This window comes from Diachasma alloeum, unplaced genomic scaffold, assembly GCF_001412515.2.
Source record: "Diachasma alloeum isolate Michigan unplaced genomic scaffold, Dall2.0 Dall_scaffold_00199, whole genome shotgun sequence".
NCBI classification, from domain to species: Eukaryota; Metazoa; Arthropoda; class Insecta; order Hymenoptera; family Braconidae; genus Diachasma; species Diachasma alloeum.
The window spans coordinates 953,874-974,512 of NW_021680364.1; the positions used below are offsets into that span (position 1 = coordinate 953,874).

General features: G+C 35.3%; 2 protein-coding genes across 2 annotated transcripts in view; one reads left to right on the forward strand and one right to left on the reverse strand.

Annotated features, from left to right (window-relative positions):
* Positions 1-10,338, reverse strand: part of LOC107035632 (neurogenic locus Notch protein) — a 217,522-nt gene extending 207,184 nt beyond the window's left edge. The window contains exon 1 of the mRNA XM_015253147.1: positions 10,254-10,338. Coding sequence (XP_015108633.1) covers positions 10,254-10,338 — 85 coding nt within the window. The remainder of the gene's footprint in view (positions 1-10,253) is intronic.
* Positions 10,339-13,205: 2,867 nt separating this feature from the next.
* LOC107035540 (coiled-coil domain-containing protein 151) lies at positions 13,206-20,296 on the forward strand. The gene is made up of 8 exons (XM_015253009.1): positions 13,206-13,299; positions 15,339-15,460; positions 16,202-16,354; positions 16,428-16,529; positions 17,532-17,717; positions 17,774-18,264; positions 19,024-19,168; positions 19,754-20,296. The coding sequence occupies exons 1-8, from the start codon at positions 13,206-13,208 to the stop codon at positions 20,129-20,131; spliced, it is 1,671 nt and encodes a 556-aa protein (XP_015108495.1). The 3' UTR covers positions 20,132-20,296.
* Positions 20,297-20,639: the final 343 nt, after the last annotated feature.

A 20,639-nucleotide genomic window follows, 5' to 3' on the forward strand; every position in this document is an offset into this window, starting at 1 on the left:
AAAAAAAATTAATTTAATTCATCTTGTATAAGGCCTAGGAAGTGGAAAAACGCAATTCTGAGCCATCCCTCAGAAATGCGCGCGCACAAGTCTAATAATTAAAAAACCTTGATGTCCCCTGCTCATTAAAAAACCCCCCGAATTAAAATAAAACTCTCTCTGTTTAAATTTTCAAGCGCCCAATGATCCTCAGCAAACATCCCACCGCCTCACCTCTTTCTTCTAAATCCCCGTCCGTTCATTGGTCGCCTCCACGCCAATCCCCGATCTCAAAATAAACCTCACGAAAACCGTTCATTTTCACACGTTTCCATCTCTCCCCCTCGATAATCGATCAAATTATCCTAAAAAAAACTCCAAACAAGCGCTAGTTGTTGCTGGTTGGTTGAGCCAGTGTTTGTTGATTCACCAATCAGGGAATTTTTTTTCTCATGCGTCTGGAGCCAGCCAATCCGGAAATGGATCCCTCAGTACCTTCGGAGAATACTTAACATAGTGATGCTAATGTACACCGATCGATACACAGAGATCGTGCGGCGCTTTGGTACCATTTCGAATGGCTTGCGCAATCGATTAGACAATGAATCCCAATGTGTTTTAAAAATGTTGAAGTGAATGTCGATGTACCATGAAAGATTCTTTCAATGAAAGATTCTTCCACTCGGTTATTAGTTAACGTGGGCGTTTTCAAGCACTGTCGCTCGCCGGTTGGACAATCGGTTGATGTATTTACATTAATACATGCAAGACGTGTGCGATGATTTATCGAGGGAATTTGTATTCTCAATGCCATGAAAAAAACGATAAATGAGCAGTTCTTTCCAGCGTTAAGTGTAAAAATCATTGAATATTTAATGGACTTGTGAATCAATAAGTTGAATTGAGTGAGAATGCTCTCGTGTGCTGGTCGATTCTTTCATCTTTTCATGTTTACAGTCACAGATTGCAAATCACGAGCGATAAATCACCGGCTGTGTAGCTCCATTGCCGTGAAAATTCGAAATAGACGATCGATGTGTCAATCCCCTATCGATCGATGCGGGGATTCAACTGAATGAAAGTATGTCTCATTGAGATGGAGAATACACTGTTTATGTTTTTTTGCACACGTCTTGGGAATTTTTATTACATTATAAGGCCATCGAAATTTCAAGGAATTTTGTCGTTGAAACTGACAAGTTCAGTTCAATTATTCGAGGAAAATTAATTTATTTAAAATGTTTAATTTAATTAATTTATCTCTCTATATTATAAAAATCCAAATCGACTACTGGTGATAAAAATTTAATACTCGAAATGAACTCCAAAATTAAGGATTATGAGGGTTGGAATGAGGGTCACGAGGGTCAAAATAAGGGCCACAAGGGTCAGAATAACGATCATGGGGGTCATGTGGTGGGTGGCCAGCGGGGCGAGCAGGGGGCGTAGCCCCCTAGTTCAATATATTTTTGATTATTTCAAGATTTCCTTCAACTAATCAAAAATATAATTAATTCAAACAAACAAAATCTTGAAATGAGCGGAAATTTCTCGTTTCAATGGTTTAATAAAAACGAAAAACTTCATTTCTCAGTGAGCATACTCTCCAACTTGTGAATAAGCTAGAGATGTTTTGCATGAACGCCGCTGCTATGCCTCTTTTATTCCCCAGTGTTAATTAATTTTTCACGCGCACAAATCACCGGTGCATTGAAACTTACCACGACACGGCCCGTTGGCTCATATTACACGCTCGCACGACGGAACGTGTGTACACCCATGCCATCACGTCTCCTCACTTCACGTGAAACCGACAATGTAACGAAATTCCGTAATAAGAGAGGGTCTTATTCTTATTCTTTTTTTTTCGCGAGTTTGGTTCAATTATTGTTTGGATTCGAGTGCTATTTCAATGCGAAAATAATTTTCTCGAGATATTTGTGAAGATTGTTTCCTCAAAGAAGTTTTCCACTCTGAATTCTAACAGTGAATTTTTTTTACTTGAATTTTTCCGTTCATGTCGAAGAATTTTACAATACAGTCCAATTTTCTGAGCAAAGAAAAAATTCCCCTAGACACTGCTCGCATTTCCTTATTTTTTTGAATAACTGTAGTGATAAAATAATGTAACGGTCTTCCGGAAATTGTGCAACAAACTTCCCAGCATCGGATGAATATAAGAAGACCCGGGAATGTGGCAATTGCCAAGTGAGAAACCTGCGATTCTCGGGATCTCATAGTTTCTGAATTTTCTCTCTGCACAATACGTTAAAAAATAATATTCGAATTAATTGAATTCACTTGCAGTGTTGAAAATTGTTGGCTAAAATTTTACTAAACTTTAAAATTTATGGACAGTTGATTAGATTTAGGGTAGAAATTTCGGATTTTCCTGAAAATGAATGAAATTTAAAATTTTGCAGCTGCAAGAAGACGAAAATTCCTCAATCTGCTTAAATTGTCAATGGAAACGTAAATATTCAGTGCCAAATTACTCTAAATTGCCAATTAATTGACAATTCAACGATATGTTCACCTGAATTCTCTAATTTTGTAATCCTCAGTAATTTTTGCCTAAAACTAGCGGAAATGTACTTGAATTTCTAATTTTTCTTGTTCTAAAATGAATCTATTCATGTTTCAAGTATTTTCCCTAAATACCTTTGAAATTTATAATCTATTCCACCACAATTCGTAACAATTTTATTATCAAGAAATCCATAACTCGAAAAAAGCAATCGAAAAAAGAATAATTTTTAAGAAAAACTATTTTTCACTCGAAATTGAGTGAAATAAGTTTCTCCCGAATCCCCAGTACTATGAGAAACCGTTGAATTCAGAGATAAATAAATGTTTTGTACAAAAGCACATGGCAATTGATTGATAAAATGCATCGCATCATTGACCCCATCCCCCTCGAACAGACTGTGGATTCACGATTCATTCTACAAATTATCTTAAAAAATTAGACACAAAGTTGTAATCTCTAATAATTTTTGCCTAAAACCAGCTGAAATGTCCTTGAATGTCTAATTTTTCTTGTTCTAAAATGAATCTATTCATGTTTCAAGTATTTTCCCTAAATACCTTTGAAATTTATAATCTATTCCACCACAATTCGTAACAATTTTATTATCAAGAAATCCATAACTCGAAAAAAGCACTCAAAAAAAGAATAATTTTCAATAAAAACTATTTCTCACTCGAAATTGAGTGAAATAAGTTTCTCCCGAATCCCCAGTACTGTGAGAAACCGTTGAATTCAGAGATAAATAAATGTTTTGTACAAAAGCACATGGCAATTGATTGATAAAATGCATCGCATCATTGACCCCATCCCCCTCGAACAGACTGTGGATTCACGATTCATTCTACAAATTATCTTAAAAAATTAGACACAAAGTTGTAATCTCTAATAATTTTTGCCTAAAACCAGCTGAAATGTCCTTGAATGTCTAATTTTTCTTGTTCTAAAATGAATCTATTCATGTTTCAAGTATTTTCCCTAAATACCTTTGAAATTTATAATCTATTCCACCACAATTCGTAACAATTTTATTATCAAGAAATCCATAACTCGAAAAAAGCAATCGAAAAAAGAATAATTTTTAAGAAAAACTATTTTTCACTCGAAATTGAGTGAAATAAGTTTCTCCCGAATCCCCAGTACTATGAGAAACCGTTGAATTCAGAGATAAATAAATGTTTTGTACAAAAGCACATGGCAATTGATTGATAAAATGCATCGCATCATTGACCCCATCCCCCTCGAACAGACTGTGGATTTACCACGAAATCGTTTGCAGATGCTTCAGACTTTTAAAAAGAATGTAAACGTCCCTCAGTGAATCCGCGAAAGATCGTCCGGAGAATCTGCATGCTGGCTAGATGTGGTCTTTGCTTTATAAGGGGGCGCCCCCCGACCTGTCCCCCGTCTGACTGACGGCACAATCCTTGATCTTTTCCATCGATACTCCACTGGCTATCTTCGTTTCGAGCCTTCGAACTTGGACAAGGCCCAGCGACTCAGGAGGAAACATTCTCAATCGCCGATGGAGTTTCTTTAAAAAAAAAAACGACTTCTTTTTTTTTAGGAATGAATAAAAGAAAATCAACGACAACACGATGCAGAGGACTCGGGATCGACGTGTGCCTCGAACGTTTTAGCTTGCGGCATGTGAGGGCCCTTAATTATGCACGTTTTACGCGCATCTATAAGAAAGCTAGAGTCATCGATATCCGTGAATCACAGACTGTGGATGGATGGACGGACAGGGGGGCGGGGGAGGCAGAGGGGAAGATGCATCGCTGGATTAAGAGGGAAAATGAGGTAGAACTGAGGAGGGGAATATATACGTCGTTGTCTCGGCAATCACCCGACGTTCAATGGTGATTCTTAAAACAGGAGAAGATGGACGCAATGCAAATGGCCAGCAGTCACTGGTTATGGGAGATGGGGGATGTGGCGTGCCCTTCAGATCGAACCCTTCTAGTTAGCAGATGCCGCGGTGATATTCAGTGCTTTCGAGATTTCACGGAGCTATCGGTGAGGGTTTGATTTTTAGAGTTAATTGTTGGGTCTGATTGTTGGGTAATTATGAATGCACGTTTTTAGGGATTGAGAGGGATTGAGAGGTTGGTGGGATTGAAGTGAAATTATTTAACATGAAATTTATAATTTTCAGAAATTATTCCAACGTAATGCATTGGTAAGAATTTTTGCCCGCAATTTTTGATAGTTTTTGAAAATTTTATGGAACACATTCAATTATTCCATGAGAATGAATAAAAATCAGGAAAGTTCAGGGATATTTACTCTTGAGTTTCAGATTAATTGGAAATTCAGCATTATTTGAGATTAGATATTTATATTTTTATTGAAAATGCAAGTAAATTCGAAAATAATCTTCGTCCTGCAGCTTAAAAATTTGAAATTTTATTCCATTTTTAATGAAAATCTGACATTTCATCATTTTATTCCCTTTTAAAACGAATTCAATGTCATTGTCCTGAAAATTACTGATCAACTGTCCATGAAATTTCAATTTTCTGTACCAGTGTTCAACTGAAAAATGCTGTCAACATAAAGAGTTGAGTTCTTAAATTAATAACACTTATGTTTTGAAATTGAGAACAGTCGAAAGGAATAAAATTAATTCAATATTGGCTGAGAAATTTACTTTCAATAACAAATGAGGTCTGAATTACACTGAAATAGCATTATAAATTGCAGAAATATTTCCAAAAATACTTGAAATTCAAGTAGCTGATTTCAGAGCAGGAAAAATTATCAATTCAAAAATCCAAATGTTCGGAATTCCAAACGTACAATTATATTGTCTCTTTTTTATAATGTGTAAAGGAATAAAATGTAAAAAGTCAAGAGGATATAAATCTCAAATAATAAATAAATAAGAAAGTACAATTATAGGTTTAATCAAAAATTAATGAGAATTCAAACTCTTCTGTCTAATTTTTACTGAAAATCTTCTTAAAATGAGTTAAATTCATGGTTCTAGTGCTGAGTTTTGATGTTCTGTTGGCAATTATTTACTTCAATTACCCCATCATGATAAATATTAATTCATAATATCAAAAAATGCAATGAAATTTACACATTCTGGAGCAAAATAACTGATCCTTTTTCAATTCAGCATGAAATTTCCCTCTCCAACCTTCCAAGACCCCATAAAATCCCCATTTCCTCCATTCCAAGCATCACCCAAACGACAATTTGTCATTCCCAGATTATTTTCCCCAATAAATGATAATGCACTCAAATCAATTGAATATACTGGAAACCCCAGAAGAAATTTCCTCCTCTCAAATCCCACCGAAAAAATTCATGAAAATAATTCTCAATTAAAATGAGAGTAGACAGTATCTATGTGATCCCATTACTAAACATCGATAATTTGTTGTGAATCATTAACCCTAGTTGCTTTATCATGATAAATATTCACTCGTCCTATCAAAGAATTTCATGAGATTCATAAATTCCGGGGGAAAACAGCTCGTCATTTGTCAATTCAGCACGAAATTTCTCTATTGAACATTCCAAGGTCCCATAAAATCCCCATTTCCTCCATTCCAAGCATCACCCAAACGACAATTTCCCATTCTCAAATTATTTTCACCAATAAGTGATAATGCACTCAAATCAATTGAATATACTGGAAACCCCAGAAGAAATTTCCTCCTCTCAAATCCCACCGAAAAAAATCATGAAAATAATTCTCAATTAAAATGAGAGTAGACAGTATCTATGTGATTCCATTACTAAACATTGATATTTTGTTGTCAATCATTAACCCTAGTTGCTTTATCATGATAAATATTCACTCGTCCTATCAAAGAATTTCATGAGATTCATAAATTCCGGGGGAAAACAGCTCGTCATTTGTCAATTCAGCACGAAATTTCTCTATTGAACATTCCAAGGTCCCATAAAATCCCCATTTCCTCCATTCCAAGCATCACCCAAACGACAATTTCCCATTCTCAAATTATTTTCACCAATAAGTGATAATGCACTCAAATCAATTGAATATACTGGAAACCCCAGGAGAAATTTCCTCCTCTCAAATCCCACCGAAAATAATTCTCAATTAAAATCGGAGTATGACAGTATCTATGTGTGCACGCGTCGTTCAGGATTTCGTCTCGTGTGAAAGCACGTCTGGATACATCGGGGGGGCCGAGGATCGGTTTTCTAAGGAGTTGAAGAGAAAGCCTGAGAACATAACTGACGAAGAGGCCAAACGCCAACCAGAGATATACCTCCCATTCTGTATAAACCAGAGTGCACGCCAACAGTGTGTCTAGATGCAGACCTTCCGAGTCGGGAGCGGCTACCACACCACACGTAACCCATGACTCCTTTTCTTACTCCTTCCCCTCGTCATTTTCCATCACCCCATTGAGCTGTGAATTTCATACGAGAAGGCATTGCTGTCTCTGTGCGCCTCATGTATTCCCTGTCTGCACGAATTGCAATTAAACCATATGTTTTTTGCGGAGTTAATGCACACGTGAAATTATTATTCCAGAATTATTCAGGAGATCCAGAATGTTCGAGATGCAGAAGCTAAACTAAACCAGGAAAATAATTTTGCGAAAACATCAGAATTTGAATTTGAAGAGACGAATTTCTTGTTTTAATTGTAATGAGACATCAAATTTTCATTTAATTATGGGAGAAGAATTTAAAACAATTGACTTTCGATCATGGAAATTGGTTAAACTGCAGATTATTTTCTAATGTAAATAAATTTATTATTAATTTATTATTTTATTAATTGTTCAGGGAATTTTTTTTCATCTCAATGTTAAAATCAAGTTTAGCTTTCAGGGAAATTTAATCATGAATAATTGTCTAGTGTAAAATTGGATGTGAATAAGAAACGGAAACGTATTTTATAACAAATTATTTGTTCGATATTTCACCAGGCATTACTTTTCTCATTTTTCATTTTTCTAATTTTTAAAAATGTAAATAAATTGATTAGGAATTAAAAAAAATATTTCTACGATAGAGACTTCTTCTTTTTCTGAATAATTCAGGGGAGAAAGGTCTCAAGTCTCAATAAAAACTATTGAAATTTAAACTAAAATTCAATTTTAGACTTCAAAGAATTTCAATAATGAAATAATAGCAAAAATAAAACGATTCGAATACAAAAATTCTAAAAACACTTGAATACTGAAACGAAACGTATTTTATAACAAATAATTTGTTCATTTCATTCCCAGTTTTCATGTTTCTAATTTTTAAAAATGTAAATAAATTGATTAGGAATTAAGAAAAATATTTCTACGATAGAAACTTCTTCTTTTTTTGAATAATTCACGGGAGAAAGGTCTTAAGTCTTAATAAAAACTGTTGAAATTTAAATTAAAATTCAATTTTCGACTTCAAAGAATTTCAATAATGAAATAATAGCAAAAATAAAACGATTCGAGTACAAAAATTCTGAAAATACTTGAATACTGAAACGACACGTATTTTCATCCCAAATAATTGCCCGTGTATTTTTCCCTCTCATTTCCATACCCATTTTCAATTTTTATTGTACCTCTCAATACTGAACCTCGAGTCCAGGTGCAGCTGTTACGTCACCTCTCGCCCCCCAAGTGACTCCTCTTCTACATCCGTTAAAGAGTGAATGTATCCGAGGTGAGCGCATAAATAAATACAGAAAACTCATGGAATGAAAGATCGTAAACATTTGAGGTGAATAGATAAAATGTCACAGTACAAATAAATCCAACGGTTGAGACCACATATTTATTTCCCTCACTTCGCAGCTCGAGACGATGGAATTCCCTGAAAAATCCACACTGAATTCATAAGTTCTGTTAAACAATACAGAACAACGAGATAACGAAATATATTTCGGCATCCGGTGTGGAAAAAAATGAAGGACCATGCGACCTACACAAGTTTCTCTCGGATTTGTACACGCGTATGGGGAAAAGACTGGCTTCCTGGAAAGAGGGGTTGGACACCTGTCCCTCAGTGAGCGTCAACTTTATTTTTCGAATGGATTGGCGGGATTGAGAGCCACTGGGCGTGCATCCTTCTGTCACGTGTTGGCGGGTCAGATGATGTCAAAAATTTTCTTGAAGAGCTCATTCATGTCAACAGTTCTTCTAGTTAATTTTACAAGTTTAAATGAAAAGAAGAGATGAAAAATGAGAAAGATGAAGTAAAAAGGATTTTTGAACCGTCAATAATTGAAGATCTGCAGAGTGAAATTTGACAATTTTTTTTTCATTTTGAAGATATTTTTTCAAGCTTGAAAATGAGTTGTGACTTGGGTCAATCGCTTCATTTGGTTGAGAGATATTGATGATTTAAGGAGTCTTTTTATGCTCCGAAATATTCTGAATGTTTACATCCGCAGAATCATCAGAAAAATGAACATTAAAAAATAACAAAATTTTGGGGAGGTCAGAAATCTTCTTTAATAGTTCATCAACCTCAATAATTTTTCTAATTAATCTTCTCCATTAAGTAAAAAGAAAAGAGAAAAAACAACGACAGTATTCAATCGTCAATAACTCAACATCGGCAGAGTGCAATTTGACGATTTTTTCCCATTTCAAAGCCGTTTTTAAAATCTTCAAAATGAAATTTGAATCATCTCAATCGTTTCATTCCATCCAGAGATCCCAAAGATTCAAGAACCCTCAATTTCTGCTCCAAAATATCTCGAACATTTACCTCCCCTAACCATCATCAAATCCCCCCCCAAAAAACCAAAAAATCCTGACTAAAAATGCCCTCGAAGCCCCTCGAAATCGCAGTTGAGGACTACCACAAGACCCCGTTTCCTCGAATTGTTTAAACAAATTTCCTGCCCGAATTTGTTAACATTTTTCAAAACCGAAGCACAATGATCTTCCCCATCACCTCCTGAAGATTAACGTGCTTCGATTCCTAAAATTAGGGGAGTGCGGGGTAAAATGGGTACTTTTGAAATTATTTTAAATATTCATAACTCAGAAGCAGATTTATCAATTGAGTTCAGCCTAAGCTCATCCCAAATCTTCATTATTGTTCTCTGTATTAAAAAATAAAATTAGGGGAGGGTGGGGTAAAATGGACACTTTAGACTTTCTTTAAATATTCATAACTCAGAAACAAATTTATCAATTGAGCTCAATTTAGGCTCAACACAAAGGGAAAGAGTTGTTCTTTGTATTGAAAAAAAAAAAAATTAAATTTTATCACCATTTCAACCCCTCATTAACATTTAAAAAAAGTCAAAAGTGTCCGTTTTACCCCAATCTCCCCTATTCCATTTCACGAACAATTCAACACGTCATGAACATTAAAAAAAAACCCTCTGCCCAATCGATACTTTCCGCCGGAAATTTGTTAAAAAATTTGTAAAATTTTCAGCCTTCTGTTACCCCTTAAACCGACCACAAAATGGAATGGCAGCGTGAAGGAGGCAGCCGGGCCGGGCCCAATGTTTTCAGAAAGGGCCCCACCAGCAATGTCGGACGCGACACAAGAATACTAATGCCCCGGAGCGGCATTGGCCCCCCAAAACCGTCAAAACCCCGGTGATATCGCCCCCAAACCCCCAAAACCCACCACAAAAAGATATTTCGAATGCCCCAAGACGCAGCGCAGGCGTCATCGCGAAAAAACCGACGAATGCGCCGGCGCTGAGCGTCGTTCCTCGACCTGTTGCCTAGCAGCAGCGTCTTTAAACCCTCCGAAATAATGCACCAACAAATAAAAAACCGGCAACAACACTCACCGGATGCTGATGGCAGGGCCGAGATGACTATGAGCGACAGGACGCTTGCACACAGTGCGTAATCCAAATAGAAACGTCGCTGCATCTCGGAGTATTTATCCAAAAAATCACAACGAAATAACGACAATCACACACACATAGCCCCGGGTACACCGTGGCAACGGGCAACTGCCTCACTATCCCTCATCTGACCAAAACTCGCTTGACATTCGTAACAAACAACTCTAGTATCCAAAATAAAACAAATCACACAATTATCGTCGGGGGAAAAATCACTCGGTTCTGCTCTCACCACACAAATTACTCTAATTCACAATCACTGAATTGTTTGCATTCATTACGTACACGAAATTCGGGTTTAAGTGAGCAGGAGATTGATAAAAATAAACAAACGACACGCGGTTAAGCCGTATACGAGCACGATCGCGCACGAAACACGTCTGGGGTTCTATTGTTCGCTTAACGCGCTGAAAGTAGTGCCGCGGTGCGCGCGCACCTGCCCGCCGGCTTGGGTATCACTGCGCGGGGCAAAATGGCCGGCGGGTCGACCAATGGGCGCTCGGGGCCGGGGGAATGCTCGGTGGATACAGGGGAATTGGAGGGTTGCTCGGCCCCGGGTCTCGGGGAGTTTGAATAATTTTTTAGGGGAGGCTTCGGGGACAGACAACAGATGGTCCCGTCGGCGGAGGGCGGGGGGAGCTTCGGGTGTGCGGATGCTTTGGAGAATTTCTACGCGGACATCCGGGATTCCTTTTTAATTTTGGAGGTTGATGGAATGGGGAGGGACGTTCGAGTTTTTTTTACAGCTTGGTACGGACCACGTTGTAGATTCAAACATTTTCAGTCAGGAAATTTGGTAATTAAATTGCGTGGGGAGTTTGAAAATAATTAGGAATATTCAGCGTTATTCTAGCTACGTTTTGCAGTGTCATTGCTTCCGAATGGAGGCTTCGGCATCGTTCTAATTTAGGTTTTGGATTTTTTCGGTTGTAAAGACATAGGATGATCCAAAAAGTCAGAAAATGCCATTTTAGGGCTCGTTCGTACGTGTCTGTGTGTAACAAAGTTTCTGTTCAATTGTTCGCTAATGAATGAACGGAATTGAATCTTTTTTTCAAATGTAGGTATTGTTGAACCCCATCAATCGCCATTAATTGAAATTTAATTCATCGATTAGTTTTTTCAATTTTCGATTTTTTTCGAAAATCGATTGGCCCACGATGACTAAAAAAACGTTCTGAATTGATTGAATGATGGCTTAAAAAATTTGTTTGGATGTCCTTTTGACCGAGTTCGAAGATGAAGGCGATCGCAAAAATCGTTATTTCGATTTATTTGAGAATTTGCAAAAATTTTGGATTTTTTGAAAATTAGAGTTCCGGGGATATCTTTGAATTATACATGACAGAAGGAAATGATGTGCAAAATATCCATTCGGAAGCATTTTGCTAATTTATTATCAAAAATAACTGTACTAAATGCAATATAAAAGCAATTTCCCATTTATTTTTTATAATCTTATTATTATCAATATTATAATTTTATTGTTAACATTGAATCAATATTCAATGATTTTTAATTGCTGATGAAATGAAAGTAATGAATCGATTTATGAAAATGAGAAATTAATAAATTGTGTGTAAAAAATACGCATTACGACAATTAAAAAAATATATTAGCTAAAACATTTTTATTCCCATTCAGTTGAATTACTGATTGCAAATGGACTCCCCTCAGATAAGAAGTATAAATCGTTATAGATGACGCGAAAATTCCCGCATCCTTTCAACTAACGAATACAAATGCAGCATTACAATTTGTTGAATGAGTACGACGATTAATATTTTTGTTCAACGTATATTTTTACACGAGCGTATTATCCCCCTTGGAATTTCACCGAATGATCTGCGTTGCATCCAAGTTGGAATACACGAGCCTGAGTCATTAGTTCTTATTAATGAAGCCGTTAACCCTATCGTGGGCAACAACAAACCATGCTGCACGAGTTGTCTTCGCTAATTAATGCCGCGTCGTACATCAACGGAATAAATTGACACTCTTGAAATAAGTGTTTGGGTTATTTTATTGTGTGATTGGAGGAATTTTTACTGGCGTGATCTTCATGTTGAGGGAAAAATTAATGGATTTGTTTTTTTGGGTTTTTGAGGACTTGAACTGTTCATTTTTTATTTATAATTAATTAGGTCTGCAAAACTGTTCATTTAATGAAATTCAATAAAATAAATGGCGTGTTCTTTTTTTTCATTATTCTATTTACACAAGAATTTGAGTAAAAATTAACATGAATTTGTGTAATTTTAATTTTTGTTCAATCATTTATTGAATAAAAAAGGAAGAGTTCATGTAACTGTGGAATTTTTAAGCACTTGAAGTGTTTATTTTTAATTTATAATCAATTACTATTGTAAAAATGTTCTTTTAATGGAATTCAATAAAATGAATGAATTAATCCTTCAGTTTGTACTCATTTACTGCATAATTTTGTTAATTAATCTATTTTCACAACAATTTCATAATAAAAAATCACAAAAAAATTGAAAAACTTCAATTAGTACTTAATCATCCATTAAATAAAAATGGGAGAGTTCCTACGATTCTAGTATTTGTGTCTATTTCTAATTTATAATTAACTATTATAGCAAAAATATTTCTTCACTAAAATTCAACGAAACCTAATTATTCCGTCAGTGTTTATTCATTTATTGAAAGAGTTAAAAAATTAAATTCCATCAATAAATTCTTTGTTCTATACCGTCCCAACAATTTTAAAAAATATAAATGACACAAAATTGAAATAATTATCATTTTTATTTGGTTATTTACCAAATAAATTTTTTTTTAATTATTAATGAATGAAATTTCATTGATACTATGTCGTCAAGGAGATTGAACTCCCCGTTACATCGATACTGCCCAGCACTCCTCAAAAAAATGGCTGATCCTCTCGTATCCTCGATTCAGGACAATAAACTGACGACTCTCAATCGAAAAATCATCGAGATAAAGAAGAAGATCCAGCTGTCTGGTGAGTCTCCACATTTTTATTCTCCGCTGGAATGAAGCATTCGAAGAAGTTGAGTGTTACGCGAGTGGCCAAGACAATTGTTCTCATCAGGCTGATGATTTCACTTGCTCCGGAGCTCCTCATCGCCTACAATTTCCCCTCGTTTTCATTGTCGCTGTCTCGTGGCATCTCAAGCAATACAACTGGGGGCCTCATGTGCTCCGTTCGCTGTACACGCTCGGTGAATGAGCGGCGTTGCTAATTCAACCGCTAACTGGACCTCCACAGAGGGGGTCAAGTTTTACGATTCCACGAAGTCTCATGGGCTCGGGGTTTATGGTTTTCTCTTATTGATAAGTTAAATGCATTCTATTGCCTTCAATTAGAGAAAAGTTGGGGTTTTATTTTTATTGTTGGAGAGAGAATTTCGGTGGGTTATTATTGTTTTTCGGTAATTATTAGGTAATAATGAGGAACAATTAATTTTGTTGCATGAGAAATTGATGATTCATTTGATTCCGTAGTTTTTGGAATTGAATTAATGTAATTGATGGGTTTTTAAATGCATGAAGTCAATTATTAAAAAATTGTTGTAAAAATTGCTTTGTCGTATTGTTTTTAAAATTATTGGATAATTTATCTCAATAAATTATTTGAATTTTATTCATTTAATTTACAAAATTGAAGAATGTTTGATAATAATTAGTAATAAATAATTCTTTCTTGTATGAGGAAATGATGTCTGGAGCGCAATTTCATGTGAAATTATTTTTTTAAAATCGTTTTTATCCAATGGATTTAAAAATAATTAGAAAATGTATCCTGCTAATTTCTTCGAAATCGCATGTAAAATTTTTTTTATCCTAGTGTCTTATAGAGTTGCCGATTCACAAGGAAATTAAATTTTACTATCAATCATAAACGTTGAAGAAGTTTAGAGTTCAATGTCGAGAAGTTAATTCTCGCCATGAATTGACGAAAAAAATGAAGAATGTTTGATAATCTACTGACCCACATATCTTTTCTACTTGAATTATTCAATAATAACGAGTAGCAAATAGTTTTCTTGCTTGAAGAATTGACGTCTGTCGAGAAATTTTATTTGAAATTAATAAATAAATGAATAAATAAAATAATTAGAGGATTTATTTTGCTAATTTCTTTCAAATTTCATCAAAAATTTTCTCAATTCCAATATCTTATAACTTTTCCACTCTACAATGAAATTAAATTTTATTATCAACTATAAACACTGAGGAAGTTTAGAGTTCGAGGTCGAGAAGTTGATTCTCGTCATCAATTGACGAAAAAAATTGAAGAATGTTTGATAATAACTAATAACAAATAATTTTTTTGTATGAGAAATTGATGTCCAGAGGAAAATTTTATGCGCAATTATTTTTAACAAATCATCTTTATCCAATAGTTTTCAAAATAATTAGAAGACTCATTCCGCTAATTTATTGAAATTTCATATGAAATTCCCTCAATTCTAATATCTTATAACCTTTCCACTCTACAATGAAATTAAATTTTATTATCAATCATAAACATGGAGGAAGTTTAGAGTTCAATGCCGAGAAGTCGATTCTCGTCATTAACTGACGAAAAAAAATTGAAGAATGTTAATCCATTGACCCACATATCCATTTTATTCGACCATCATTTCGCAATAAAATAACTTCTGAAGTTATCGATGATGAAACTCTCCGGCGGATGAAGCCAGGCGATTGAAATTAAATTCTCGTAAGAATGAGAAGAAAATATGATCGTAATAGAATAGACATTTGGAATTACTCGGGCGATTGGAGGGGAACAGATTCGAGCGAGAATTCTTGTTCAACGCGTTCTCTACTATTCATCAGGAATGTAAAGTGAGGATTCAATAGTTCTTGGATATTTGCGATGCTCTCTTGAATAGAGCAGTAATGCTTTATTCATGAAGATTGATAGTATTCGGTTGATGCAAATTTAACGCTCCCCACGATCTCTCAAGTCTCTAATAATAATTAATAATCTAACAGATTTTTTAATTAATGCCCGTTTCATCGCGGTTTCAGAGGGGCAACGAAAAGCGAATTTTGAGGAATGCGATGCTAAGAAACACGAGAGTTCGGATAAACTTGGAAATCTTAAGAAGGAGATTAAAACGCTTCAGATTAAATACGCGAAAGCCAAAAATGTAAGTTTAATAATTAATTTATTTTCTTAATTAATGATATCTGAGTACTTTTTACAGTGGAAAAAATAATTCTATTATTCAACATTCCCTTTTTATAAACTATAAATGATCGAAATCGTTATAAAATCGTCATAAAATAATCAATTGAAATAAGATTGATAGAAATCTGTTTGAGCGATGAAAATCAGTCTGAGTTTTCGACGAATATCTCCGAATCTAAAGGAGATAGCTAAATTATTGTAATCACCTTTTTTGTGGCCCTTAATTCGCTCTACAAAAAAAGTTATAACATAAATTTTGCTATCTGCCTTAGATTTTGAGATATTCATTGAAAACTGTTCTAAAGCGTTTTACCGCTTCACTACTGAAATAATTGCATCAATAGAATAAAACGAGAAAAAAATTGGTGAATTGGATTTCAACGAAGCAAATGAAACTCAATTCGTCGATAATTATATTTTAAACATTCCCTATTTATAAAAAATACATTATGTAAATTATTTGGACTTTTAGTTGGAAAAAATATTTTTAAGGTAAAAAATTGATTTAGAAAACCTATCACAATAAAATTAACATAACATAATTAATTGAAATAAAATGGGGAGAATAATTGTAATAATAAAATAAAAGAATAAAAAAGTTGTCACAAAAAATTGTTGAAAGAGATTTCAACGAAAAAAATTAAAATTAATTCGTCGATTCGTAATTCGTAATTCTGTTTCTCATAATTTTGCGCTCCAGAATGAAGAAGCTGCGGAGAAGGTGGCACTCACAAGCCGCGAGTCCTCCGCCTGTGTGAGAAAACGTGGCCTGGAGCAGGCCATTGCCAGAGTCGATGAAGACAATATTCGATTGCGAAAAAAACTCGATCTCGTCAAGTATGAGAGTGATAAGGTAATCATCATAAATCCATCAGTTTTTATTATGATTACGACTCAATATCCAATCAATTTCTTGCTCATTCCAGCAACAGGACAGACTCTCCAAACTGCTCGGCGAGTATGAGCAGTATGTCAATGGGAAGGTGCAAAAATTTGTTGAGAGGAAATTGGATAATCCGTTGAAAAAGGTTTAACCATAGTAAGACGATCTGATTATTAATTTACCTATCGTTTTTTTTTTATACGTTTCGGGAAGCATTGAAAATTCGAGGGAATTCCTAAGTGAGACGACGTGTATTGCATTTCGCCACTATTTTAAATATATCTGAACATAAATTGTTGTCACGTTATGGATCAGCCGAAATTTCAAGAAATTTAATGATTCAAAATTACAAATTTTATGGGAAAAGCCATAGAAACTGGAAACTTTTGTTTAATTGCTCCATAAAAATCAATAGGAATCAGGAAAATTTAGGTGAATAAGTTCTTCAATTTCCAATTAATTGAACATTCGGCGTAATTTGGTATCGAATATTCACAGTTTGCTGCTCAAAAATTTAGAAATTCATTGAGTTTTCAGTGAGATCTGAAATTTCATGACTCTTTCCCCCTAAATTGACTTTAATGTCATACTTGAAAATTAATAGTCAATTGCCCATGAAATTTCAATTTTTTCCCAACAATGTATTCTTTAAAAATTAATATAAATCATAAAAATTCAGATAAATAATCTGTTAATCTTCAATAAATTGAAAAATTTGCATAATTTCGTCCTGAATATTCCAGTTTTGACTGAAAATTCAAGTAAGTTAAGGAATTTTCTCTCTCTTACTGCTCAAAATTTAAAAATTCATTAAACTTTCAATAAAATATGAAATTTCAATTTTTCTCTACCAATGCATTTATAAAATATAAATGGAAATCATGAAAATTCAGATGAATATATCTTTAAACCTCCAATTAATTAAAAATTCTGCGTAACTTCGTCTTGAATATTCCAGTTTTGCCTGAAAATTCAAGTAAATTGTGGAATTCTCGTCTTCCCTCTGCTCAAAAATTCAAAATTCCATTGAATCATCACGGAAATCTGCAAATCCACCAGTTTCCTCCCTCAAACGAGCGCAACGTCCATGAAATTAAAATCTTTTCGTAACAATGAATGAAAAAAAAAACGGAATTGACCATTCCAGAAAGTAATAAGCCTGGAGAATCATTTGCATCGAATAAGTGTAATGCAGATGGAAGCGGACACTGTCCGCAAGAAATACAGATCAGTCAGAACGAGTCTCAAGTCAGACGCAGCCTTCTACGTGTCTCAATTGAAGAATCTGGAGCAGAGTATAAAGGACCAAGATGCCGAGATAAAGCAGCTCCAGGTAAATCCCCAAATGCCCCGATTTCCCCAATTAATTAACATTGAAATCTAAAATAGGAGGTTAAAACCGAAGCCGTCGACTTGAGGGACATCACAAAGGAGACGCTGACGAAACAGGAGATCGAGGCGATGCATACGAGTAAAGAGCGGGAGAACGTCATTCTGGATTACAGACAGCGGGTGGAGGACCGGCGATTGGAGCTGGAGAGGCTCGAGAGGATGATATTTCCTGCGGTCCGACTGCCGCCGAGGGAGGACGACTTCGAGGGTGTGGAAAAAACCGAGGGCTTGAGGACTGCGGTGGCTGACAAACCCAAGGATGAAATTACATTTTTGGAGGAAGCCTTCGCGAAATTGAGGAGTGCCACGGGGGTGACGAGAAATGATGACGTTCTCGACCGGTTTCTCGCACAACGCGCCACTAAGGAGAACCTCCAGAGGATGAGGACGGTTACTGAGGACGAGAAAATGGGGCTGGAGAAACAGAGGCAGAAGTTCACGGCTGAAATCGAAATGCAGAAGTTCTCGGAGACTAAAGATGCTGATCAGTTAGTTTCCCGTTGCTAATGGTTTAGTTCATTTCGTTAAGCACGACACATTGAGAGAAACAAGTGGGAAATTGCGCTTGTATTGCATGTAGTATAGTTATGTTTAGTAATAAATTAGCCATTTGCTTCCGAATGGTTATTTTACACGTCATTTCCTTCTATCATGTATAATTCATTGTTCATTTCATTTTGGTAAATCGAGTAGGATTTCTTTTTAGATACTTTTGTGAGATTTTGAAGTCAATTCAGAACATTTTTCAAGTTATCGTGAGATAACCGACTTTCGAAATAATTCGAAAATTGAAAAAACTAATCGATGAACGAAATTTTAATTAATGATTTGAAAGAAAAGATTCAATTCCATTCATTCATTAGCGAGCACTTGAAGAAAAACTTTGTTACATACGTACAAAAATGAATTGAAAATTTATTCTATTAAAATCGAAATTAAATTGCGTGAAAAAGATAGGAAATTGTTAAGATTAAAACATTTTTTGTTTCGTATTAAATTCATGGAGTTTTCAACTGCATTATCTTGTTCGAAATATAAAATTTGAGAAATGACCATTTCAATTGTTGAATATAAATTAAAATAAAAAATGACTTAAATATTTTTTAAATTAAATAATATTACGTGAAAAAAATTGGAAAATTCGTTGCGGCTGGCACATTTTTTTATTTCCACTTTATGAAGACTTCAACAGAATAAAATTACTTTAAGTGAACACCTCAACATTGTTCGGCAAACTTGAATTGCAGAAATGCCGAGGAACTTGCCCAACTGAACGAGCGAATCGAAGGTGAAATCCAACGTCAGAGTGCAGCTGAGGTGGAAAAGAAGCGGATCCAGGGGACACTCAGCGAGGTAGCGAAGATCCTATGGAAATTTTGTGACAGACTCAGGGTGAGTTATCGAGACGACTCAATGCACATTACTTAAACTGTCTGTCGAAAGCGCAAAGTTATCGAAATTCAGTTGACAGGGGAACGGTTCAACAGAATATTGCTAGTGTTAGTTTATCGAGGACTGAAGTCGTGAAATTTCTGCCGACGACAATTTTTTTTCACTAATTGGGGCAAAACGAGAAAATTTTTGGAGTTCTCACATGATGAAAAATTAGTTGATTAATCTTCTCGTTTTGTTTTTGTTTTTTTTGCTTTTGAAATTTTTTTGAACTCGCTCAAAATGACATTCCAACGAATTTTTTAAGCCGTCATTCACTAAATTTATAACATCTTTTTAAGTTCTCGTCTTACGAATGTTTGAAAAAATTAAAAAATTAAAAAAATGAATCAATGCATTAAATTTTAATTGATGGCGATGGATAGGGCTCAGCAAAACCTACATTTGCGGGAAAAAATGATTCAGATCCATCTATTCATTAGCGAGAAATTGACGGAAAAATGCATTTTCGGGCTTTTGGAATCATAATTCGTCGATATAAAAAATCGAAAACTTGAAAAAAGAACAATTTCCCACTTGTTCCAGGACGTGAACGAGACATTCGTTCCAATGACCCCAGAAAACCTGGAAGATCCGTATTGCTACCTAAAACTCCTGGACGAGAAGATGGAGTCGCTCATTGATATGATGGGCGGCCACGAGGAGTACAATCAGTGGATCCAGGAAACGTTCGTTGATAAATTCGAAACCCTATCGACTGGATCTGCATCGGAGGCTGTTAAGGTAGTTGATGCGGAGGCACGACCACTTTTTCCACGATTCCCTGGTGCACCGACCCCAGCCGCGCAGCCCATTCCATCTGAGGACGAGGAGGAAGTGCCCACTCGAAGTGTTCTCAAGAGACAGGCACAATTGCTTGTTGATACCAAGAGCAGGAGGAAGGGATTTAATTTCAGGAGATAACGCTCTTTTGTTTGGTGTTCGGAAGGATTTTGTTTTCCTTGTTTTTCATGACAGGTTTAATAAAAAAAATTGAGAATGAGTCGCAAGGTTTTTTTGGCTACTCCTGACGATGATCAGGTCGATGCGGATTCTGGGGGTGAGGGTGGAGGTGACGAGATCGTTGAAGCTGGGAAGGGAGAGAATAATTGGAGAAGAGAGTCTCTGCCAACGGAATTTAGTATAAAAATCTCCTCCTTCCATCACATAAAAGAATTCAGTAGTGAAGTGGTAAACGGAAATAAGTCGACTCATCTCCATTTTGAGTTTTTGAGGAATATTTCCGAATCTAAGGGAGATAGCGAAATTTTCGTAATTACATTTGTTGTAGCACTCAATCAGCTCCACAAAAAAGGTTATGACAAAAATTTTGCTATCTCCCTTAGTTTCCGAGATTTTCATTGAAAACTGGTCAATAATCAAAATTGACTCATCTCCTTTTACCAATTCGCTACTGAATTTTACCTGGGGG

Excerpts from the sequence above, each read along its gene's own strand:
- LOC107035540 (XM_015253009.1), top strand. The coding sequence starts at position 13,206 with ATGGCTGATCCTCTCGTATCCTCGATTCAGGACAATAAACTGACGACT. Across the intron at positions 13,300-15,338 it reads GAAGAAGATCCAGCTGTCTG|AGGGGCAACGAAAAGCGAAT; the intron begins GTGAGTCTCCAC and ends TCGCGGTTTCAG. Across the intron at positions 15,461-16,201 it reads AATACGCGAAAGCCAAAAAT|AATGAAGAAGCTGCGGAGAA; the intron begins GTAAGTTTAATA and ends TTTGCGCTCCAG.